The 26704-nt window shown below is 39.0% G+C and overlaps 1 protein-coding gene across 1 annotated transcript in view; it reads left to right on the forward strand.

Annotated features, from left to right (window-relative positions):
• Window positions 1-26704, forward strand: part of jade2 (jade family PHD finger 2) — a 133906-nt gene that overhangs the window by 61407 nt on the left and 45795 nt on the right. Inside the window, exon 5 of the mRNA XM_062070165.1 lies at window positions 3884-4041. Coding sequence (XP_061926149.1) covers window positions 3884-4041 — 158 coding nt within the window. The remainder of the gene's footprint in view (window positions 1-3883; window positions 4042-26704) is intronic.

The following is a 26704-nucleotide window of genomic DNA, read 5'->3' on the forward strand; positions in this document are numbered from 1 at the left end:
CAGGAGATTCTGTCACGATCGGCTTATTAGGAGTAGGACGCCAACGCAGAGCAGAAAAATAAATAAGAATAATAACAAAAAGAGCACTCAAGAAGGAGTGAGGAAAACATTACATTAGGATGCACACTTAAGTTGTGAGAAACGGAAATTGCACACAGAAGCTGTGGAGAATAACAATTAACACTCCAAACGCAACGCCGGGACAGAGCTACAGGGAACGAGAAGCGTGAGTGGAGCCAAAGCAGAGGAGATGTACACGACTGGAAGGGTGAAACGTCAGGAATCCTCTGGCGTCAGGGTGAAGGGACTGGAAAGCTTAAGTAGTCAGGAGGAAATGAGTATCAGATGTGATGCGCTCCATGACCCAGAAACCAGGCACTGCAACAAAAAGAAGATAAGCGGCAACCGAGCTTCCAGATCATTACACAGAAGTCATAATTGGTTGAAGGCAGGGCCCTTGGTGTTTCGATCCTTGGCTACAGAAGCTAGCTCTTTGGATGTGGAATGTCACCTCGCTGGTGGGGAAGGTACCTGAGCTGGTGTGCGAGCCGGAAAAGGTCCAACTGGATCTAGTCAGACTCACTTCGACACACAGGAAGGGCTCCTGAGAAGGGGCCAGATCTGAACCCAAGTGGTGTTTTGCTATCAGACTTTTGTGCTTGTCACAGATTGTCCATAATAAACACCATGTTTAAACATAAGGGTGTTCAAATGTGCACTTGGCACCAGGACACTCTAAGCTGCAGTTCGATGATCAACCTTGTGGTTATGTTATCCACTGAATTTCTTGTCTCATGTTTGGGACACTCGGGCGAAGAGTAGACTGACCCAACCAGTTTACATGTGCTTTGAGGACTTGGAGAAGGCATTATAATGTGTCTCTCAGGAAGTCCGGTGGGGAGTTCTCAGAGAGTATGGTGTATCCCAGGGGTGGGCAATTAATTTTCACCGGGGGCCGCATGAGCAACCCGAGCACTGCTGGAGGGCCACACGACAATATTTCAATTAAATTTCGCTCAATATTATTTTTGATATACCGTAAGATAAATAATAATGATGATAATAATAATAATAATTAATAATAATAATAATAATAATAATTTAATTTAAACTAACTTAACTTTATTCAAAAGCAAATTGCTTTTGATGGTTTTATTTTTAACACTGTTTTACACAACACTGTGTAATGTCAATTTCTGCACAAGGTTAATTTCTGTCACTTTATCCTGCATTATCCAACATTTTTCCCCGTCAGATTTGGACAACCATCTGTTGTTAAAAATAGTTTTTAATCATATTTATTTTATATTGTTTTTTATATTGGTTTTATATGTAATTGTTTTTTCTTTTTATTCAGTCATTGGTGGAGCTAAGGATAATATTTGAATATTGTTTTTAATATTGTTGTGCAGCACTTTGGAAACATTTTGTTGTTTAAATGTGCTATATAAATAAAGTGGATTGGATTGGATTGTCACACCTGCCAGCTTGTCCCATTTCAGTCCTAACATGTCCAAACACGCATTTACGTATGGGAACAAGTCATTACCTGTGGTTGTCTCTTTAATTGACTGCATGGCTGCCAGCTACTCCGTGATTTGAAAGTCGGCAGTTATCCCACGTAAGAATATGAGCAGCTGGGCGGTGTCACGTACATCACAGATCTCATCCAATTAAAGCCAGCGAAAAACAGTCCATGTCTCCGGGCATATCAGCGCAACAGAGTCCAATAAGCACTCCTTAATAAACTCTCCGTCAGAAAACGCCTTACTTTTTCTGGCGCTTTTGTGAGAAATTACGAAACTTGTACTGACGGCTGCATCTCTGGGGGTGTGAAATATGGCAAAAAATCCTTGTTGGGTTTGCAGTTTTACCATCAACGCATCAGCCTCCCTTGCGCGCGCTTCATCAGACAGATTCCGGTATTTTCCCTCGTGCTTCGTCGTGTAGTGGCGATTCAAATTATATTCTTTAAACACAGCAAGCTGTGTACCACAAATTAAGCACACGGCTTTACCTTTAATTTCTGTAAAGAAATACTTGGCAGTCCATGTCTTGTTGAAAACACGCCATTCCTCATCAACTTTTCTTTTTTTAGCGTCTCATCACTTGTCTCTATGCACCTTCACTCACAGGTTCCCCCCGGACATACACTCATAAATAACACATTTCAAAATAAAAGCAGCACAGTTTTATTGCGCGCACGACATAGATGTTTTTTAAACTTTATTTTGTAATTTGTGATTGCGCCGTTCAATTCACTCACAATCGCACACACGCATACGTCCACACGGAAGTAATACAAATAACGCTTTTCAAAACAAAAGCAGCACCGTTGTATTGCACACTCGACATAGATACTTTTTGGAATTTATTTTGTAATTTATGATTGGCCTCACGCGGGCCGGACAGGAATGCGCAAAGGGCCGGATGCGGCCCGCGGGCCGTAGAATGCCCAGGTCTGGTGTATCCACTCCCTACATGATCAGTGTTAGAGCTTCCAGTGAGGGTTGGACTACGTCCGGGCTGCTCTTTGTCACTGATTCTGTGTACAACGTTTATGGAAATAATTTCTAGGCACAGTCACGGCGTTAGGAGGATCTTCTTTGATAACTGCAGAATTAGGTCTCTGCTTTTTGCGGATGATGTGGTCTTGCTGGCTTCATCTGACCAGGATATTCAGCATTTCTGTAGGATATAGTTTGTCTTAAGGTTGTGAAAATGCATTGGTACTACGATTAAAGGATTTCTGATTTTTATAAATGTAAAGTTGCAATTTGACAAGAGTTTTGTGTGAATACATCAATAACTTAGTCATTTGATGAAGAAGTTGCATTAAAAATTATGGGGTAGTAAGTGCAAACATATACAAGATGTGATTAGACCAGTGTTTTTCAACCTTTTTTGAGCCAAAGCACATGTTTTTAATTGAAAAAATCCGGAGGCACAACACCAGCAGAAAACATTAAAAAATTCATCTCAGCAGCCGATATTGACAATAAATAAAAAAAGTCTCGCAATTGTTGGATATGACTTTAAACCATAACAGACCATGCATCACTATAGCTCTTGTCTCAGAGTACTGTCACGACCTGTCACGTCACGCCGCGACTTATTTAGAGTGTTTTGGTGTTTTCCTGTGCGTAGTGTTTTAGTTTTTGTCTTTTGGTGGCTTTTCCTGTTTTGTTGGTGTTTTCCTGTTGCAGTTTGTCTTCCTTTGAGCGCTATTTCCCGCATCTGCTTTGTTTTAGCAAGCAAGACTATTTAAGTTGTTTTTATCCTTCTTTGTGTGGACATTGTTGATTGTCATGTCATGTACGGATGTACTTTGTGGACGCTTTCTGCTCCACACGCTGTAAGTCTTTGCTGTTGTCCAGCATTCTGTTTTTGTTTACTTTGTAGCCAGTTCAGTTTTAGTTTCGTTCTGCGTAGCCATCCCTAAGCTTCAATGCCTTTTCTTAGCGGCACTCGCCTTCTGTTTATTTTTGTTTTAAGCATTTGATACCTTTTTACCTGCACGCTGCCTCCAGCATATTGTGATCACGACAAAGCAATTAGCTACCTGCTGCCACCTACTGATATGGAAGAGTATTACACGGTTACTCTGCCGAGCTCTAGACAGCACCGACACTCAACAACAGCACATTATTTGCGGACTATAATTACTTGTTTGCAAAAAATATTTTTACCCCAAATAGGTTGAATTACATAATCTCCCACGGCACACCAGACTGTCTATCACGGCACACAGTGGTTGGGGACCACTGGATTAGACAACCACAATTTGTTTGGAGGGAATTTATGCTGCATTAAGTGCTGCTGAAAAAGTCCGAAATGTGAGCAAAAAGAAACTAAAAAAACGTTTCCTGCGTGTCTTTTGAAGGTGTTTCGGACCGACTTCATCACGGCCATGAAGCTGCCCGACTCGGCCCAGCTCGGCCCGGACGACTTCTACGTGCTGTCGGACCCTTGGAGGCAAGAGTGGGAGAAGGGGGTGCAGGTGCCCGCCAACATGGAGGCTAACCCACAGCCTGTGGTCCGGTAAGAGCGGACTAAATGCGGCACGGTACCTCTCAGCGTCCGTCTGCTGCTGACTCAGCTTTTATTTGGGTGGTGTCTACTAAAGATGACGTCTCTTAGTTTGGTTTTGATGAAGTTAAGGCTTCTTGTACCTGAGATCTAAAATCTTGCAGGCTTAAAGGCCTACTGAAATGAATTTTTTTTATTCAAACGGGGATAGCAGATCCATTCTATGTGTCATACTTGATCATTTCGCGATATTGCCACATTTTTGCTGAAAGGATTTAGTAAAGAACAACGACGATAAAGATCGCAACTTTTGGTATCTGATAAAAAAAAAAGCCTTGCCCCTACCGGAAGTAGCGTGACGTAGTCAATTGAACAGCTCCTCACATTTTCCTATTGTTTACAATGCAGCTAGAGCAATTCGGACCGAGAAAGCGACGATTACCCCATTAATTTGAGCGAGGATGAAAGATTTGTGGATGAGGAACGTTAGAGTGAATGACTAGAATGCAGTGCAAGACATATCTTTTTTCGCTCTGACCGTAACTTAGGTACAAGCTGGCTCGTTGGATTCCACACTCTCTCCTTTTTCTATTGTGGATTACGGATTTGTATTTTAAACCACCTCGGATACTATATCCTCTTGAAAATGAGAGTCGAGAACGCGAAATGGACATTCACAGTGACTTTTATCTCCACGACAATACATCGGCGAAGCTCTTTAGCTACTGAGCTAACGTGATAGCATCGGGCCCAAATGCAGATAGAAACAAAATAAATAAATCCCTGACTGGAAGGATAGACAGAAGATCAACAATACTACAATACTATTAAACCATGTACATGTAACTACACAGTTAATGCTTTCCAGCCTGGCGAAGGTTAACAATGCTGTTGCTAACGACGCCATTGAAGCTAACTTAGCTATGGAGCTAACGTGATAGCATCAGTCTCAAATGCAGATAGAAACAAAATACATAAACCCCTGACTGGAAGGATAGACAGAAAATCAACAATACTATTAAACCATGAACATGTAAATACACGGTTAATGCTTTCCAGCCTGGCGAAGGTTAACAATGCTGTTGCTAACGACGCCATTGAAGCTAACTTAGCTATGGAGCTAACGTGATAGCATCAGTCTCAAATGCAGATAGAAAGAAAATACATAAACCCCTGACTGGAAGGATAGACAGAAAATCAACAATACTATTAAACCATGAACATGTAAATACACTGTTAATGCTTTCCAGCCTGGCGAAGGTTAACAATGCTGTTGCTAACGACGCCATTGAAGCTAACTTAGCTATTGAGCTAACGTGATAGCATCGGTCTCAAATGCAGATAGAAACAAAATACATAAACCCCTGACTGGAAGGACAGACAGAAAATCAACAATACTATTAAACCATGAACATGTAAATACACGGTTAATGCATTCTAGCTTGGCGAAGCTTAAAAATGCTGTTGCTAACGACGCCATTGAAGCTAACTTAGTATAATGGGACCTCACAGAGCTATGATAAAAACAGTAGCGCTCCACCTACGCCAGCAGGCCTTCATCTGCTCATCAACACCCGTGCTCACCTGCGTTCCAGCGATCGACGGAAGGATTAAGGACTTCACCACGATCATCCATGCGGTCGGTGGCTAGCGTCGGCTAGCGCGTCTGCTATCCGAGTCAAAGTCTTCCTGGTTGTGTTGCTGTAGTCCGCCGCTACAACTTTCTTCTTTGCAGTCTTCATTGTTCATTAAACAAATTGCAAAAGATTCACCAACACAGATGTCCAGAATACTGTGGAATTATGAGATGAAAACAGAGCTATTTTGTATTGGATTCAATGGGGTACTGATACTTCTGTTTCACTGGTTACGTCACGCGCATACGTCATCATCCAAAGACGTTTTCAACCGGAAGTTTAGCGGGAAATTTAAAATTGCACTTTATAAGTTAACCCTTCCGTATTGGCATGTGTTGCAATGTTAAGATTTCATCATTGATATATAAACTATCAGACTGCATGGTCGGTAGTAGTGGGTTTCAGTAGGCCTTTAAGACACAGTTAATTTTTAAAAAATGACAAGTTTGCTTCTGTGCCGAACACAGGAAGTGATGAATGTCTCTTTGCACAATGTTAACACTGGAAAACTTGCAAATATTTCACACACACGCGCGCGCACACACTCACACAGTCACACATTCACACACAAGCAGATGGATGAGAACAGATTGTCAAGACGAAGACAAAAGATAAAGATAAGCATTAATTACACTCTTTATTGTTTTAAATAATTAATTGTAGAAGATCTAAAGCAGGGGTGTCAAAAGTAAGGCCCGTGGGCCGGATCAGGCCCGCAAAACGGTTTTATCCAGCCTGCGGGATGAGTTTGCTAAGTATAAAAATGAGTCGAAATTTTTGAATGAAAGAAACAGCTGTTCTAAATGTGTCCACTAGATGTCGCAATAGCGATTCTTTGTATCTTTGTAGATGATGCTACATATGTAAACAAAAAAAAAAACCATATGTTAAATGATAAATGGGTTATACTTGTATAGCGCTTTTTCTACCTTCAAGGTACTCAAAGCGCTTTGACAGTATTTCCACATTCACCCATTCACACACACATTCACACACTGATGGCGGGAGCTGCCATGCAAGGCGCTAACCAGCAGCCATCAGGAGCAAGGGTGAAGTGTCTTGCCCAAGGACACAACGGACGTGACTAGGATGGTAGAAGGTGGGGATTGAACCCCAGTAACCAGCAACACTCCGATTGCTGGCACGGCCACTCTACCAACTTCGCCACGCCGTCCCAGTGCACCAGTGCACCAGTTGAGGAAAATGAGCAAACTACATAAATAACATCCTGTAATTTGATTTTGATATTATTTTTTTATTTTGATGGATTGAAAATTAACACCAATGAGTTGACTGATGAACATTATCATATAATTGATTTATAAAGTATAAATAACGACAAATACAGATAGAATACTATTAACCCCAACATGTAAGTGGAAAAAAACCAACAACATTATGATTTGTACATTTCCAGAATGTGCTTTTTCTATTTTTAAACAAATAAAACAATCTGAAGTTGTCTCTATTTTTAAGTTATCGTGCCGTGATTTTACCAGTACGGCCCACTTGGGAGTAGATTTTTTTCCATGTGGCGCCCCATCTAAAATGAGTTTGACACCCCTGATCTAAAGCAACATGTCATTGATAAAATTTAACTTTTTAGTCTTTCATTCATCCTTTTTTTCCCCTGTCTAGTCTGTCTGTCTTTTTAACACAAAACAGACGGTGGAAACTGGAGGAAAGCTTCTATAAAAGTAATGACAAAATATTATGCAACTCACATTGTCCGTTAAATAGTAGGAATGTATTCAATTCCATTTCCATTCTTGGGCTGACGATTTGATTCAGAATCGATTCTGAAGTCAACACGATTCTCGATTGAACAGATTCCCGCAATATATTATTTTGTATAGTAATCATAAGAAAACGTTTTTTTCAAAACGGGTAACGGTTACAAAAGCTCCTTAGGCTGCTGATGTATGATTTGTATGCACAGCGAGTAAGTGTGGATATGACCTACAAAACATATTTAAAAAAATATATATTCTTAAAATGTTTTATTGGATTCAGAATTGTAGTAAATATGAATTGAAATTTGATTGGGATAGGATAGACTTTATCTATCCCACACTGAGGAAATACAGATACAAAAAGTCCACAACAATAAAGTAAGGGAAACATCAAAACATAAAAAAACATTAAAAAGAGCACAGGGCTGATGCAACCAGCTGCCAATTCAGTGGCTCTATTTCTACATACAGCTACAAAGTGAAACAGAGACAGTACCCTTTTACGGTACCCTTACCAAATAGATTTTAGCGCTATAGATCGCTCTCAACAGTTCAGACATGTTCCTAATGTGCGGGGGTAAATGATCAAAAAGATCATAAAGACAACACTTTTGGTTTTGCTCCCATTTTTCATGACTTGAACTCAAAGATCTAAAACTTTTACTATAAACACAAAACACCTATTTCTCTCAAATATTGTTCACAAATCTGTCTAAATCTGTGTTAGTGAGGATTTTGTCTTTGCCAAGATAATACATCGCACCTCACAGGTGTGGCATATCAAGATGCTGATTAAACAGCATGATTATTGTACAAGTGTGCCTGCGACTGCCCACAAAAAAAGGCCACTCTGAAATGTGCAGTTTTATCACACAGCACAATGCTACAGATGGCCCAAGTTTTAACGGAGCGTGCAGTTGGCATGCTGACTGCAGGAATGCCCACCAGAGCTGTTGCCTGTGAATTGAACGTTCATTCCTCTACAATAAACCATCTCCAAAGGTGTTTTAGAGAATTTGGCAGTACATCCATCCGGCCTCACAACCGCAGAACACGTGTAACCACAACAGCCCAGAACCTCCACATCCAGCAGGTGCACCTGAAAGTACATTTTCAACCCCAATACTTGCAGTGTGCAAAAGATGGCGCCATATCACAAACAATTACAAACCGTTTCAGTCCTCTGCTTGGGTTTAATGCCAACTATTTAACACAAAACATTACGGGCATTAGCGGGAAAAAAATCCATAAATTAGCCGCTCCGTCTTATAAGCCGCAGGGTCTAAAAGTAGCTCCTTTTAGTCCGGAAGACATCAATACGGTATTTGTTTTCCCATTTTTGTTAAACTCCAGTGATTTTTGAGGTTAAGGTTACAAGGAACACCCAAAACATTAACACATTCCTAAAATCACAAATTATTGGAAAACTTTGTTTTTTAAATGAGGGTTGTACGGTATACTGGTACTAGTATAGTACCGCGATACTAATGAATCATATTCGGTACTGTACCGCCTCTAAAAAGTAACGCATTAAGTAACGCATTTTGGCTTAAAAACCAAAGATAAAGGTGAGGCTATAACACTGAAACGCCCTCAGGAAGAGGTGCTTTAAGACATGGCTAGCTAGCTCGCGGCTAAAGTCCAGCCGCAGTCTGCAGTGTTTTAGTTACTTCTAAATCACTAATCCTTGCCTCCATGGCGACAAATAAAGTAAGTTTGTTACAAGTATCATCCCTGCAGGACGAGGAATAGCTAAACATGCTTCACTACACACCGTAGCTCACCGGCGTCACAATGTAAACAAACGCCATGGGTGGATCTACTCCTGACGTCCACTGTAATGATACCAAGTACAAGAGCGTATCTAGTCGATACTACTATGATCACATCGATATTTGTTATCGTCACAAAATCTTTTTTCCTTTTTTAAAAATTCATATTATTTTTATAAAGTCAGGAAATACGTCCCTGGACACTTTAGGACTTTGAATATGACCAATGTATAACTACTGTCTATAACTACTTGGTATCGGATCGATACCCAAATTCATGGTATCATCCAAAACTAATGTAACGCATCCAAACAGAGGAATAAATGATTATTACATTTTAACAGACGTGTAGATAGAACATGTTGCAAGAGAAAGTAAGCAGATATTAACAGTAAATGAACAAGTAGATGAATAATTAATTTTCTACCGCTATTTTGACAAAATAATAGAATGATAAATGACGCAATATGTTACTGCATACGTCAGCAGACTAATTAGGAGCCTTTGTTTGCTTACTTACTAATAAAATTAAAGTTGTCTCGTATGTTCACTATTTAATTCAAGGACAAAGATGCAATAATAAACATATGTTTAATGTACCAGAATATTTTTTGTTAAAATAAAGACAATAATGCCATTTTTTGTGGTCCCCCTTTATTTAGAAAAGTATCGAAAAGTATCTAAACACATTTTGGTACCGGTACCAAAATATTGGTATCGGCACAACCCTATTTAAAACATTGCAACTTACCAAATGTTTTAGGCCACAACAATGACAAAGGACAGTTGAACCCTGCAGAGACGCATCATATTCATGTGTGAACAGTAGGGGTGTAACGGTACGTGTATTTGTATTGAACCATTCCGGTACGAGGGTTTCGGTTCGGTTCGGAGGTGCACTGAACGAGTTTCCACACTTACGTATTAAGTAGTGTACCGCACGTTGTGTAAACAATGCACACCCAGGCACAACACACGGCATGCTAGCAACGACCAGGCTAGGACAACATGCATAAGCCAGAGCTGGAAGACCCTCCTGCCTCGTTAAGATCTCCCGTTTGGGAACACTTTGGCTGCGCGATACAACAATGGAGGACGGAGGTTTGCCGATATTGTTCAGCAGCTGCTTCTGACAACACGTCAAACATGCTAACCCATTTGAAGCGTCACCACCGCATTCAAGCAGCCTCTCCTCGGCGAGTCAGGCAGGTGTTATGAGAGTAGCGTGTGTGTGTGTGTGTGTGTGTGGCCCTTTAATATGTGACAGCATGTGAGGTGAGTGACGTATGTGAATGTGTGGGCGAGAGAGGTGAGGGAGCGGTAGCGTGAGTGCGGGGAGTGGCTAGTGTTTTGTTGGATTGGCTGTGTGCAAGACCTCAATAAAGCCACGATTTGCAACTAATCGCCGGACTCCTCATTTACCGTGGAGACCCACTGCCGGGTAGAGTTAAAGGTGTTGCCCCCGAGAATACATCGGCCCTGGAGGAGTGTCTCCCCTGCGCTCCTCGACTACAGTCCGGGAGCCGGAAGCAGGAAAGGTGCAACACAGGGCTAAAGCAATAACAAATGTTTTTATAGCAGCAGATTTAAGACCATATTGCATTAAAAACTAGATTTTGACCCACTTCTATGGTGGAAGAACAATAAGCCCATATATCCTCTTACTGCCAAGCTAGCCAGGCTGGGGGGGGGAAGAAAAGTTAATCTGAGGCTGAGTTGACTTGAAACTGTTCAATGTTGCACTTTTTATATGTAGAAGAAAAGTTTTGTCATTTTATGTAATCTGAGCAACAATTTGAGGCAGTTTAATGTTGATTAACATGGACCCTGACTTAAAGGCCTACTGAAATGAATTTTTTTTATTTAAACGGGAATAGCAGATCCATTCTATGTGTCATACTTGATCATTTCGCGATATTGCCATATTTTTGCTGAAAGGATTTAGTAGAGAAAATCGACGATAAAGTTTGCAACTTTTGGTCTCTGATAAAAAAAAAAGCCTTGCCCCTACCGGAAGTAGCGTGACGTTGTCAGTTGTTCACTTCCTCATATTTTCCTATTGTTTTCAACGCAGCTAGAGCTATTCGGACCGAGAAAGCAACGATTACCCCATTAATTTGAGCGAGGATGAAAGATTCGTTGATGAGGATCGTTAGAGTGACGGACTAGAATGCAGTGAAATACTTTTTTTTTTTTCCGCTCTGACCGTAACTTAGATACAAGCTGGCTCATTGGATTCCACACTCTCTCCTTTTTCTATTGTGGATCACGGATTTGTATTTTAAACCACCTCGGATACTATATCCTCTTGAAAATGAGAGTCGAGAACGCGAAATGGACATTCACAGTGACTTTTATCTCCACGACAATACATCAACGAAGCTCTTTAGCTACTGAGCTAACGTGATAGCATCTGTCTCAAATGCAGATAGAAACAAAATAAATAAATCCCTGACTGGAAGGATAGACAGAAGATCAACAATACTATTAAACCATGTACATGTAACTACACGGTTAATAATTCTCAGCCTGGCAAAGCTTAACAATGCTGTTGCTAACGACGCTAAGGCTAACTTAGCAACTTAGCAACCGGACCTCACAGAGCTATGATAAAAACATTTGCGCTCCACCTACGCCAGCCAGCCCTCATCTGCTCATCAACACCCGTGCTCACCTGCGTTCCAGCGATCGACGGCGCGACGAAGGACTTCACCCCAACACAGATGCGAAGGCGGCTAGCATCGGCTGGCGCGTCTGCTATCCAAGTAAGTCCTTCTTGTTGTGTTGCAACAGCCAGCCGCTAATACACCGATCCCACCTACAACTTTCTTCTTTGCAATCTCCATTGTTCATTAAACAAATTGCAAAAGATTCACCAACACAGATGTCCAGAATACTGTGGAATTATGAAATGAAAACAGAGCTTTTTGTATTGGCTTCTATGGGCTACCGATACTACTGTTTCACTGGCTACGTCACGCGCATACGTCATCATCCAAAGGCGTTTTCAACCGAAAGTTTAGCGGGAAATTTTAAATTGCACTTTATAAGTTAACCCGGCCGTATTGGCATGTGTTGCAATGTTAAGATTTCATCATTGATATATAAACTATCAGACTGCGTGGTCGGTAGTAGTGGGTTTCAGTAGGCCTTTAAACAAGTTGAAAAACGTATTCGGGTGTTACCATTTAGTGGTGAATTGTACGGAATATGTACTGTACTGTGTAATCTACTAATAAAAGTCTCAATCAATCAATCAATCAATCAAAAAAAGCACTTTATATGTAGAAAGGTTTTGTTAAGAAACCATTCTGAGCCTTATCTTATTTAGTTTTTATTTTATATATGTTGACCACATTAACCCTGGCAATGGACCCTGTGTGTATACCTGTATATATGTTATGCCATTGTTTACAAATTTGATAAATAAATAACCAAAAAATGTATATTTTGTTGTTTTCTTACTGTACCAAAAATGAACCGAACCGTGACCTCTAAACCGAGGTACGTACCGAACCGAAATTTTTGTGTACCGTTACATCCCTAGTGAACAGTATTATGTTGAAGTATGTGCTCGTTGGAGATACAAGTTTGCTTGTTTGATTTCTGTCAGTGGAGTCTTGCAGGAGTTAAGTTAATGAAAGATGACATCATCTGTAAAAACTCTTGTTAAAAAAAAAAAAAGTAGCTGCGTCTGCGGCTGCCTTTGACTTTTTGGTCTTCCTGGCCAGGTGGCGCCATTTTTTACATTCACTTAACCACTTTTGGACATTTTAGTGAAAAGGGAGAACTTATTTTTTCTTGTTTGGATGTAAAACTTTTGATTTGTGTGTTACGGTAACTTAAAACAAAGCTCTTATTGATATAAAACATTGTTTTATATGACCCTGAAAAAAAAAAAAAGGTTCATCATGATTTTCTTCCTCTTCTCTTGGCACTCGCCTTCTTCCTGCGTCTGGTCACCTCCCTCTCACCTCCCCAGGGGAAGTCATCACGCCTGTTGCGTAACGTGTGCAGACCGCCGACCCAGACGCACAATTATTACAGCCGCACGTGAACACTTGTGTATGACACGTGACAGCTGCTATTTCATTTTGCACTTTATAGGACACACATACACACGCACGCACACACGCAGTAGGGAAGTGGACTGTGTTGTTTTGTGGTTGTGTTGAGGAAAGCTGCAATGTGTGCGGCGTGAAAACATGCTGACACAGCAACTTTTTAACTTTGTTAGAGCGGCAGGTCAGATTTGGAGCAAGTGTGGTTACAGCAAAAGCGTGTTGTTGTTTCTCATTTTAGTTTCTACTTAAAATTGTTGGCACTGTTCAGTGTAATAGAAATATTCTTTTAATTTGCATTTTATAGCTGAACAATAGCGGACAATAACACACATGACGTGAACGATAACATGTTTGGGAGGAATGTACTAATGCCTAAACCACTTCCTGTTCACTGCACACACTTTACTTCATGCTGTCTTACTGTAACTTTGCATTCATAGCATATACTTACTGTACATATACAGTATACAATATATCTGTACAGCTATACTTCTATACATATATTATTCTATACATCTATGGCAGTGGTAGCAGACCGATGTTGGTTGGTCGGACAGGAAAGTAGACATTGGTTGGTTAGTCGGCGGGGTAGTAGACACCGGTTGGTTGGTTGGACATGGAAGTTAACATCAGTTAGTCGGGCGTTGACGTTGACATTGTTTGTTAGTCTGGGGTGGAAGTAAACATCAGTGAGTTAGTCGGGCATAGCAGCAGACATTGGTTGGTTAGTTGGGCGTGGAAGTCAACATTGGTTGGGTAGTTGGGCATGGAAGTTTAGTCGGCTATGGAAGTTGACATCAGTTAGTTAGTCGGGTGTTGAAGTTGACATTGTTTGTTGGTCTGGGGAGGAAGTAGACATCAGTTAGTCGGGCATGGCAGCAGACATTGGTTGGTTAGTCGGCGATGTAGTAGACATTGGTTGGTTAGTTGGATATGGAAGTTGACATCGGTTCGTTAATCGGGCGTTGCAGCAGACAGTTGGTTCGTCGGACAGGTAAATAGACATTGGTGGTTAGTCGGGCAGGAAATTAGACATTGGTTGGTTAGTCGGCAAGGTGGTAGACATCGGTTGGTTAGTTGGACATGGAAGTTGACGTTGGTTAGTTAGTCAGCGTTGCAGCAGACATCATTTGGTTGGTCGGACAGGTAAATAGACATTGGTTGGTTAGTCGGGCAGGAAAGTAGACATTAGTTGATTAGTCGGCAGGGTAGTAGACATTGGTTGATTCGTTGGACATGGAAGTTTACATCGGTTGTTTACTCAGGTGTGGAAGTTGACATCAGTTAGTCAGGCTTTGAAATTGACATTGTTAGCCTGGGGTGGAAGTAGACATCAGTTAGTCGGGCATGGCAGCAGACATTGGTTGGTTAGTCGGCGGGGTAGTAGACATCGGGTATGGAAGTTGACATCAGTTAGTTAGTCGGGCGTTAAAGTTGACATTGTTTGTTAGTCTGGGGTGGAAGGAGACATCAGTTAGTCGGGCATGGCAGCAGACATTGGTTGGTTAGTCGGTGAGGTAGTAGACATTGGTTGGTTAGTTGGACATGAAAGTCCAGTTGGTTGTTTAGTGGGGTATGGAAGTTGACATCAGTTAATTAGTCAGGCGTTGAAGTTAACATTGTTTGTTAGTCTGGGGTGGAAGGAGACATCAGTTAGTTAGTCGGGCATGGCAGCAGAAATTGGTTGATTAGTCGGCGGGGCAGTAGACATTGGTTGGTTAGTTGTTTCGTCGTGTATGGAAGTTGACATCGGTTAGTTAATCGGGCGTTGCAGCAGACATCAGTTGGTCCGTCGGACAGGTAAATATACATTGGTTGGTTAGTCGGGCAGGAAAGTAGACATTGGTTGGTTAGTCGGCGGGGTAGTAGACATTGGTTGGTTAGTTGGACATGGAAGTTTACATTTGTTGTTATGTACTGTATATGGAAGTTGACATCAGTTAGTCGGGCGTTGAAGTTGACATTGTTTGTTAGTCTGAGGTGGAAGTAGACATCAGTGAGTTAGTCGGGCATGGCAGCAGACATTGGTTAGTTAGTTGGGTGTGGAAGTCAACATTGGTTGGGTAGTTGGGCATGGAAGTTGACATCAGTTAGTTAGTCGGGCGTTGAAATTGACATTGTTTCTTAGTCTGGGGTGGAAGTAAACATCAGTGAGTTAGTCGGGCATAGCAGCAGACATTGGTTGGTTAGTTGGGCGTGGAAGTCAACATTGGTTGGGTAGTTGGGCATGGAAGTTTAGTCGGCTATGGAAGTTGACATCAGTTAGTTAGTCGGGTGTTGAAGTTGACATTGTTTGTTGGTCTGGGGAGGAAGTAGACATCAGTTAGTCGGGCATGGCAGCAGACATTGGTTGGTTAGTCGGCGATGTAGTAGACATTGGTTGGTTAGTTGGATATGGAAGTTGACATCGGTTCGTTAATCGGGCGTTGCAGCAGACAGTTGGTTCGTCGGACAGGTAAATAGACATTGGTGGTTAGTCGGGCAGGAAATTAGACATTGGTTGGTTAGTCGGCAAGGTGGTAGACATCGGTTGGTTAGTTGGACATGGAAGTTGACGTTGGTTAGTTAGTCAGCGTTGCAGCAGACATCATTTGGTTGGTCGGACAGGTAAATAGACATTGGTTGGTTAGTCGGGCAGGAAAGTAGACATTAGTTGATTAGTCGGCAGGGTAGTAGACATTGGTTGATTCGTTGGACATGGAAGTTTACATCGGTTGTTTACTCAGGTGTGGAAGTTGACATCAGTTAGTCAGGCTTTGAAATTGACATTGTTAGCCTGGGGTGGAAGTAGACATCAGTTAGTCGGGCATGGCAGCAGACATTGGTTGGTTAGTCGGCGGGGTAGTAGACATCGGGTATGGAAGTTGACATCAGTTAGTTAGTCGGGCGTTAAAGTTGACATTGTTTGTTAGTCTGGGGTGGAAGGAGACATCAGTTAGTCGGGCATGGCAGCAGACATTGGTTGGTTAGTCGGCGAGGTAGTAGACATTGGTTGGTTAGTTGGACATGAAAGTCCAGTTGGTTGTTTAGTGGGGTATGGAAGTTGACATCAGTTAATTAGTCAGGCGTTGAAGTTAACATTGTTTGTTAGTCTGGGGTGGAAGGAGACATCAGTTAGTTAGTCGGGCATGGCAGCAGAAATTGGTTGATTAGTCGGCGGGGCAGTAGACATTGGTTGGTTAGTTGTTTCGTCGTGTATGGAAGTTGACATCGGTTAGTTAATCGGGCGTTGCAGCAGACATCAGTTGGTCCGTCGGACAGGTAAATATACATTGGTTGGTTAGTCGGGCAGGAAAGTAGACATTGGTTGGTTAGTCGGCGGGGTAGTAGACATTGGTTGGTTAGTTGGACATGGAAGTTTACATTTGTTGTTATGTACTGTATATGGAAGTTGACATCAGTTAGTCGGGCGTTGAAGTTGACATTGTTTGTTAGTCTGAGGTGGAAGTAGACATCAGTGAGTTAGTCGGGCATGGCAGCAGACATTGGTTAGTTAGTTGGGTGTGGAAGTCAACATTGGTTGGGTAGTTGGGCATGGAAGTTGACATCAGTTAGTTAGTCGGGCGTTGAAATTGACATTGTTTCTTAGTCTGGGGTGGAAGTAAACATCAGTTAGATAGTTGGGCATAGCTTCAGACATTGGTTGGTTAGTCGGGCATGGTAGATAACAGACAGCAGCGGTAGCAAACATTTGTTGTTAGTCAGGCGTGGCAGCAGACATTAACTGGTTAGTCAAGCGGGGAAGTAAACATTGGTTGTTTAGACGTGCATGGCGGTAGACTTTGGTTGATTAGTCGGGCTCGGAAGTTGACATCGGTTGATTAGTCAGGTGTGGAAGTTGACATTGGTTGGTTAGTTAGGCATGGAAATTGACATCAGTTAGTTAGTCGGGTGTTGAAGTTGACATTGTTAGTCTGGGGTGGAAGTAAACATCAGTTATGTAGTTGGGCATGGCTTCAGACATTGGTTGGTTAGTCGGGCATGGTAGATAACAGACAGCAGCGGGAGCAAACATTTGTTGTTAGTCAGGCGTGGCAGCAGACATTAACTGGGTAGTCAAGCGGGGAAGTAGACATTGGTTGTTTAGACGGGCATGGCGGTAGACTTTGGTTGATTAGTCGGTCTTGGAAGTTGACCATCGGTTGATTAGTCAGGTGTGGAAGTTGACATTGTTTGGTTAGTCGGGCGTGGCAGTGAGCATTGGTTGGTTAGTTGGGAGTGGTAGTCGACATTGGGAGTGGTAGTTTACGTAGGTTTGTTAGTCGAGCGTGGCAGCAGGCATCAGTTAGTTGGTCAGACAGGTAAATAGACATCGGTTGGTTAGTTGGGCATGACTGCAGACATTTGTTGGTTAGTCGGGCATGGTAGCAGACAATTTTAGTTTTTTTCCGGTGTGATAACAGACAGCAGCAGTAACAAACATTTGTTGTTAGTCGGGTGTGGCAGCAGACATCAACTGGTTAGTCAAGTGGGGAAGTAGACATTGGTTATTTAGACGGGCATGGCTGTAGACTTTGGTTGATTAGTCGGGCTTGGAAGTTGACATCGGTTGATTAGTCAGGTGTGGAAGTTGACATTGTTTGGTTAGTCAGGCGTGGCAGTGAGCATTGGTTGGTTAGTTGGGCGTGGTAATAGACAATGGTTGATGAGTTGGGAGTGGTAGTCGACATTGGTTGGTTAGTTGGGAGTGGTAGTCGACGCTGTTTTGTTAGTCGGGCATGGAAGTTGACATTGGTTAGTTAGTCGGCGTGGCAGCAGACATCAGTTAGTTGGTCGGACAAGTAGATAGACATCGGTTGGTTAGTTGGGCATGACTGCAGACATTTGTTGGTTAGTCGGGCATGGTAGCAGACAATTTTAGTTTTTTTTAGGTGTGATAACAGACAGCAGCGGTAGCAAACATTTGTTTAAGTCGGGCGTGGCAGCAGACATCAACTGGTTAGTCAAGCGATGATGTAGACATTGGTTGTTTAGTCGGGCGGGCTAGTAGACATTGGGTGTTTAGTCGGGCATGGCAGTAGACTTTGGTTGATTAGTCGGGCGTGGAAGTTGACATCGGTTGGTTAGTCAGGCGTGGAAGTTGACATTAATTAGTTAGTCGGGCGTGGCAGCGAGCATTTGTTGGTTAGTCGGGCATAAAAGTAGACAGTGATTGGTTAGTATGGCCTGGAAGTAGGCATTGTTTTGGTTAGTTGGCCATGGAAGTTGACATCGGTTATTTTTTGGGCGTGGCAGTAGACATTGGTTGGTTAGTGCGGTGTGGTAAAATACATTGCTTGGTTAGTCGGGTGTGGTAGTAGACATTGGTTGGTTCGTCAGGCGTAGAAGTAGGCATTTGTTGGTTAGTCTGGTGTGGTAGTAGACATTAGTTGGTTAGTCGGGCGTGGAAGTAGACATCGGTTGGTGATTCGGGTGTGGTAATAAACATTGGTTGGTTAGTCGGGCGTGTCAGCAGACATGGGTTGGTTAGTCGGGCATGGAAATAGACATTGGTCGGTTAGTCGGGCGTGGAAGTAGACATCGGTCGGTTAGTCGGGGGTGGAAGTAGACATCGGGTGGTTAGTCAGGCATGGTAGCAGAATTGGAAATATGATGGCGTCCATAACTGCTTTATTAATAACCCAAAAGAACCACCCCCTGTCCCTTAAAGACTGCTGCTGGACACTGCGGTTTTGGACAAGACCTTCTCCTGTTGGCTGACGTACAGCAAACCAAAAGTCGCGTCCTTTTTTGAGAGGCCGCCAGCTGCTGGACGGCTGTGACGTGGCTGGCAATGACGAGTAGTTGGGTCTGAAGTGGAGCGACGGTGCTCGTTCCAAAAAGTGAGTCAGATTAAACCCGTTCACCTATGCGAGGAAGATGCGAGTCAGCAGTTTGTCGTCTGCATCAGGTGTCCAACATTTGGCAAGGTGCTGATGTTTGTGAGCAAAGTAGCGTGAGAGACTTGTCTGACCGGATACTTGCTCCCGTTTCCCCAACTATAAGACGTCCATGTCTTCCTTCATGTCCTCTCAGCATGGCCGTCATATATTTGTCCTTCTTCAAAGCTCAAATGAAAGACACACAAGGTCTTGATTTGTTTGATGGCCGCCTGACAACGAGCGAGCACTCAGCACATTATTACTTTGCTGCACGTCACTGCTGAGGCAAAAAGCAAATGTTATTGTTTGAAACTTTAAGACCGGTCATAAAATAATACACAAAATATTGCTGTAAGTATTCGTCGTGTAACTCTTTTACTCCACACGAAAGTGTAAATATGAGGAACACACTCTGTGTTGCCTGTGCTATTATTGTTATGCCACATACACACACATATATTACACAGAATAAACATGAATATGCCACATACACACATATATTACATATATTAAACATGGATATGCCACACACACATATATTACATATATTAAACATGGATATGCCACACACACATATATATATTACATATATTAAACATGAATATGCCATATACACACATAGTCTATAAATTAAACATGAGTATGCCCCATACACACATATATTACATATATTCAACATAAATATGCCACATACACACATATATTACATATATTAAACATGAATATTACACACACACACACAAATATTACATATATTAAACATGAATATGCCACATATATTACATATATTAAACATGAATATGCCACATATATTACATATATTAAACATAAATATGCCACATACACACATATATTCCATATATTAAACATGAATATGCCACATACACAAACATATTACACATATTAAACATGAATATGCCACACACACATATATATATTACATATATTAAACATGAATATGCCACACACACACATACCTGTATATTACATATGTTAAACATGAATATGCCATATACACACATAGTCTATAAATTAAACATGAGTATGCCCCATACACACATATATTACATATATTCAACATAAATATGCCACATACACACATATATTACATATATTAAACATGAATATTACACACACACACACACATATTACATATATTTAACATGAATATGCCACATATATTACATATATTAAACATGAATATGCCACATATATTACATATATTAAACATGCCACATACACACATATATTCCATATATTAAACATGAATATGCCACATACACAAACATATTACACATATTAAACATGAATATGCCACACACACATATATATATTACATATATTAAACATGAATATGCCACACACACACAGACATTACATATATTAAACATGAATATGCCATATACACACATAGTCTATAAATTAAACATGAGTATGCCCCATACACACATATATTGCATATATTAAACATAAATATGCCACATACACACATATTACATATATTAAACATGAATATTACACACACAAACATATTACATATATTAAACATGAATATGCCACATATATTACATATATTAAACATGAATATGCCACATATATTAAACATAAATATGCTACATACACACATATATTCCATATATTAAACATGAATATGCCACATACACAAACATATTACATATATTAAATATGAATATTTCACATACACACATATTACATATATTAAACATAAATATGCCACACACACACACACACATATATTACATATATTAAACATAAATATGCCACACACCCACACATATATATTACATATATTAAACATGAATATGTCACATATACACATATATTACATATATTAAACATGAATATGCCACATACACACATATTAAACATGAATATGCCACATACACACACATTACATCATTAAACATGAATATGTCACATGCACACAAATATTACATATATTAAACATAATTATGCCACACACACACATACTACTAGGGATGATGTTTGATAAGAAATTATCGAGTTTGAGCCCATTATCGAATCCTCTTATCGAACCGATTCCTTATCGATTCTCTTATCGAGTCCAGATAGGTTGTTGTATATGGAAAAAAACACAATATTTGGTTTAACAAAAGCTCACTTTTATTTTATAAGAAAAAAATAAAATAAATAAATAATTATTGACTGTTACCCCCCTAAAAAAATAAAAAAATAAAAATATTGACTGTTGTTACCCAAAGTATATTAAGTGGGATTTTTCAGAAAAACAAATACATACAGTAACACAAAAACCACCTGTCTCTGTGATCTCTGTGTATAATGCAGAGGACAAATTTCACCATAATCTTTAATCTTAAATAATAATATAGTGTTAAATAAAATCATGTCTCATGAATTGAACAGACGTCGCCAACCCGGAAGTGCCCAAACTAATGACACGTAGTATTTTCATATCGCCACAAAGTGTCAGTAAGAGTCTACAATCAAATGGGCAGAACATTGCCGTCCCACAGGGCATTTCCTGTGGGAAGGGATTCGTTCCCAGGGATTCGAATAAAGAACCAACTCTTTTTCTTTACTATAGTGGTCTCGATAACGGGAACTGGTTCTCAAAAAGGGATTCGAGTCCATGGAATTGGTTCTTTTCTTATCAAACAACCGGGAGAACCGGTTTCGAACATCATCCCTACATACTACATATGTTAAACATTATTATGCCACATACACACATATATATTACATATATTAAACATAAATATGCCACTAACACACATCTATTAAACATGAATAAGTCACATGCACACATATATTACATATATTAAACATGAATATTCCACACACATATTACATATATTAAACATGAATATGCCACATACACACATATATTACATATATTAAACATAAATATGTCACATATATTACATATATTAAACATGAATATGCCACATACACACATATATTAAACATGAATATGTCACATATACACACATTAAATATATCAAACATGAATATGCCACATACACACACATATTAAACATGAATATGCCACATACACACATATATTAAACATGAATAAGCCACACACACACATATTACATCTATTAAACATGAATATGTCACATGCACACATATATTACATATATTAAACATAAATATGCCACACATACTACATATGTTAAACATTATTATGCCACATATACACACATATATTACATATATTAAACATAAATATGCCACTAAAACACATCTATTAAATATGAATATGTCACATGCACACATATATTACATATATTAAACATAAATATGCCACACATACTACATATGTTAAACATTATTATGCCACATATACACACATATATTACATATATTAAACATAAATATGCCACTAAAACACATCTATTAAATATGAATATGTCACATGCACACATATATTACATATATTAAACATAAATATGCCACACATACTGCATATGTTAAACATTATTATGCCACATATACACACATATATTACATATATTAAACATAAATATGCCACTAAAACACATCTATTAAATATGAATATGTCACATGCACACATATATTACATATATTAAACATAAATATGCCACACACACACATACTACATATGTTGAACATTATTATGCCACATATACACGCATATATTACATATATTAAACATAAATATCCCACTAACACACATATATTACATATATTAAACATGAGTATGTCACATACACACTAGGGATGTACTGTATATTGTTAAGAGTTTATCGATACGATACCCTTATCAATATCGGTATTTATCGGTAATCTTATCGGTACTATATGTAATTTGTGGAAATAAAGATGTGAAAACATGCATTTTAATTAGCATTTATATTAGCACAAGATGTTGAACACCTCCAACATGATGTACTGTAACATCTGAGAGCAGGAAAATATTTGATCAAGTCTTAAACCAGTCAACTATGTGTGTAGTGCAAGGTGAAATGCAGTTATGTCATCTTCTTGTAAAGATGACACTGATCCATCAATGTTTCTATTCATTACAATTACACTCAGCTGGAAATTATATTTATATATGGCATTCATGTGCAGAGAACATAATTTTTGCATGATATATCATGTCAAATATATCATATAAATCAAAACAAGCAATTAGCATGTTATGTGGGTGTGCACTTTGTAACAATAGGGATTGTTGTGTGTGTGTATGTTGCACACAGATGTGTTGGATTGACGGACCAGAATACTGAGTGTGGACAGCTACCGGTGTATGTGTGTATTATTTTTGTTTTTAAAGACTCAGTGAAACATGTTTAAGCCAGATGTGTTTTAAAGGCACGCAAACCTGTCAGTCACAGCGGGCGCTGTCTTGCTTCAAAGCAACATTATAGATTATCATATTACCTCAATTTTTCACTTTTTTGAGTGGATTAATATTGGCCCGTGGATTAAAGGATCGCTAGGAGGACAGTTGATAAAACGCGGTCGTGACTCGTCGTTAGTAAAGTGCTTTCACTTCAAACTGACACAGCGTGTGTAACTTTGAGGAACTTTTGAGGAAGAAATGTTGTTTGTTACAAACTTATGTGTGGTGTTGCTTCCTTATTTGTCATTATTCAAAGCTGATTTTAATGTGTAGCAGCAGCTGAACTGAATGTGACAGTGTGTCATTACGTCGGTCAGATGGGTAAAGAAATACTGATAGAAGTATCGTTAGTCCACAATCTTCATGGTTCTCGTGGACCAACCTAATTAGGAACTGGTACCAAAAAATAAAGGTACTGCAAAACATGAACTTGTTTTTAAGCAAAAACATTTCGACATGAAAAAAACACAAATGTGTAAAACCAAATTGTTCATCTTTGATTATCTATTTAGAACCGTGGTTCTCAAACTTGTTTTCACCAAGTACTACCTCAGAAAAAATTTGGCTCTCTAAGCACCGCTATAATGACCCACATTAAAATACGGTAGCGTAGTAGGCCTGCATATTCATTGTGAACAAGGCAGAGTTTTTTTTTTACAAGTATATTTAATATTTTGGCCACTGTAACATTACACAGTTTTAACAGTAACACTGTGTTTGAATATAGAAAAATAAAACATTGTGCTTTAGTCAAGTGATTCTTTGGCGTACCACTAGATGGAGCCTGCACACCACAAGTGGTACATATGCCACAGTTTGAGAATCACTGATTTAGAACACAAAGCAGTTTGGCCCACATGGATAAAGTCTAATGAACAAGCTTTTTTCTTCAACAGTTTGGCCTATTCCAAAATAAATACAAGTGATACCTCTCACATTTAATACACCAGCTTTGTGCCTCACTGATAACTTTCCAGCCCGGAATGCATCATTTAATGGTGGTATCTATCGGGCTGGAATAAGATTTGCGCTGGTGTTGACATTATAAGGGTAGATAGATTACTTTATTGTCATGGTAACTAATACACAACAAGATTCAGTTTGGATCACAAAGTGAAACCCACAAGAAGTACGCACACAAACCAACAACCACATATACACTACACACGTGAGGCAAGCACAAAGTGCCTAAAGAATATGCAGTGATCATAAAACAAGGAACCTCTGTACTAAAAAGACAGCAAAAGTGTATAAAAATAATAGTGAAGTGTATTAATAAGATAGTAAAACATGTATTAAATGATGGTAAAAAAAAAATTAATTAAATAATAGTAAATACATATTAAAAAGATGGTGAACATTTATTAAAATAATAGTAAAAATGTATTAAAAAGGTAGTCAAAATGTACTAAAAAGATGGTCAAAATGTATTAAAAAGATGGTAAAAAATATTAAAATAATAGTAAATGATGGTCAAAATGTATTAAAATATTGTAAAAATGTATAAAAAAGATGTATTAAAAAGAGAGTAAAATGTATTAAAATTATAGTAAAAATGTACTAAAAAGATCTTTAAAATATAGTAAAAATGTATTAAAATGATAGTGAAAATGTAATATAGTAAAAATATATTAAAAATATAATAGAAATGTATTAAAATTATAGTAAAAATTTATTAAAAAGATAGTGTAATGTATTAAAATTATAGTAAAAATTGATTATTCTTGATTTTACTAATGGAATTAAAATTAGTAAAATTGTGTTAAAATGATAGTAAAATTGTGTTAAAGTGGTAGATAAAATTTGTTAAAATGATAGTAAAAATTTGTTAAAATTATAGTAAAATTGTTAGAATGATAGTAAAAATGTATTAAAAAGATAGTATAATGTATTAAAATGATAGTTAAAATGTGTTATGATAGTACTAATGTCATAAAAAGATTGTACAAATTTATTAAAAAGATAAATGATAAATGGGTTCTGCTTGTATAGTGCTTTTCTACCTTCAAGGTACTCAAAGCGCTTTGACAGTATTTCCACATTCACCCATTCACACACACATTCACACACTGATGGCGGGAGCTGCCATGCAAGGCGCTAACCAGCAGCCATCAGGAGCAAGGGTGAAGTGTCTTGCCCAAGGACACAACGGACATGACTAGGATGGTAGAAGGTGGGGATTGAACCCCAGTAACCAGCAACCCTCCGATTGCTGGCACGGCCACTCTACCAACTTCGCCACGCCGTATTAAAATGATAGTAAAAATTTATTAAAATGATAGTAAAAATTTGTTTAAATTATAGTAAAGATGTGTTAAAAAGATAGTATAAATATGCTAAAAAGATAGTAATTTTTTTTTTAAATAATAGTAAAAATTTAATACAATAAAAATATATTAAAAAGACAATATAAATGTATTAAAATGATAGTAAAATATATTAATATGATAGTACTGATGCCATAAAAAGTTGGTAAAATGTATTATGATAGTACTAATGCCATAAAAAGATAGTAAAATGTATTAAAATTATAGTAAAATTGTGTTAAAATAATAGTAAAAATGTGTTAAAAAATATGGTAATTATGTGAGAATGATAATAAAAAATTTGTAAAAAGATAGTAAAAATGTATTAAAAAGACAGTAAAATTGTATCACAGGCCAGTTTTTAGTGCATTACTTAGGAACACTGACAAAGTTAAATAATAAATAATAGATAAGTGACCATCGCAGGATTATTAATATGACTTCACTTAAAAAAATGTGGTTTCTGAAAATGAATGTCAGCTTACGGCGAGACGTTACAAACAAGTTATATTTATGGACCGTTGGTTTTACAGTCTCCATCTCTCCAACTCTGAGTCACAGCCGGTGAGGTAAGGCAGTGACATGACGCTGTGTTGCGCCTTTTAAATAACAGTACGCCAGTCCCAGAGTCCAAAATAAAATAGTTTTCTCCTCCAAAATATGTTTTTTAGACGAGACAAATGCACCGGTCTCCAATATGTGGCTCCAGCTTTCTGCGCTTTTGGTCATCACTGATGGTGGGTCAGAAGATACGTAAACCTGGATGTTTTATGAAACATCCTGTGTTACATATGCATAAGTCACTTTAGGAAACAAACATGTCCCTCCATGTGTGTGTCACTTTAAGAAACCAACATGTCTCTCCATGCGTGTGTCACTTTAAGAAACCAACATGTCTCTCCATGCGTGTGTCACTTTAAGAAACCA

Source organism: Entelurus aequoreus, linkage group LG14 (assembly GCF_033978785.1).
Source record: "Entelurus aequoreus isolate RoL-2023_Sb linkage group LG14, RoL_Eaeq_v1.1, whole genome shotgun sequence".
Lineage (NCBI taxonomy): Eukaryota > Metazoa > Chordata > Actinopteri > Syngnathiformes > Syngnathidae > Entelurus > Entelurus aequoreus.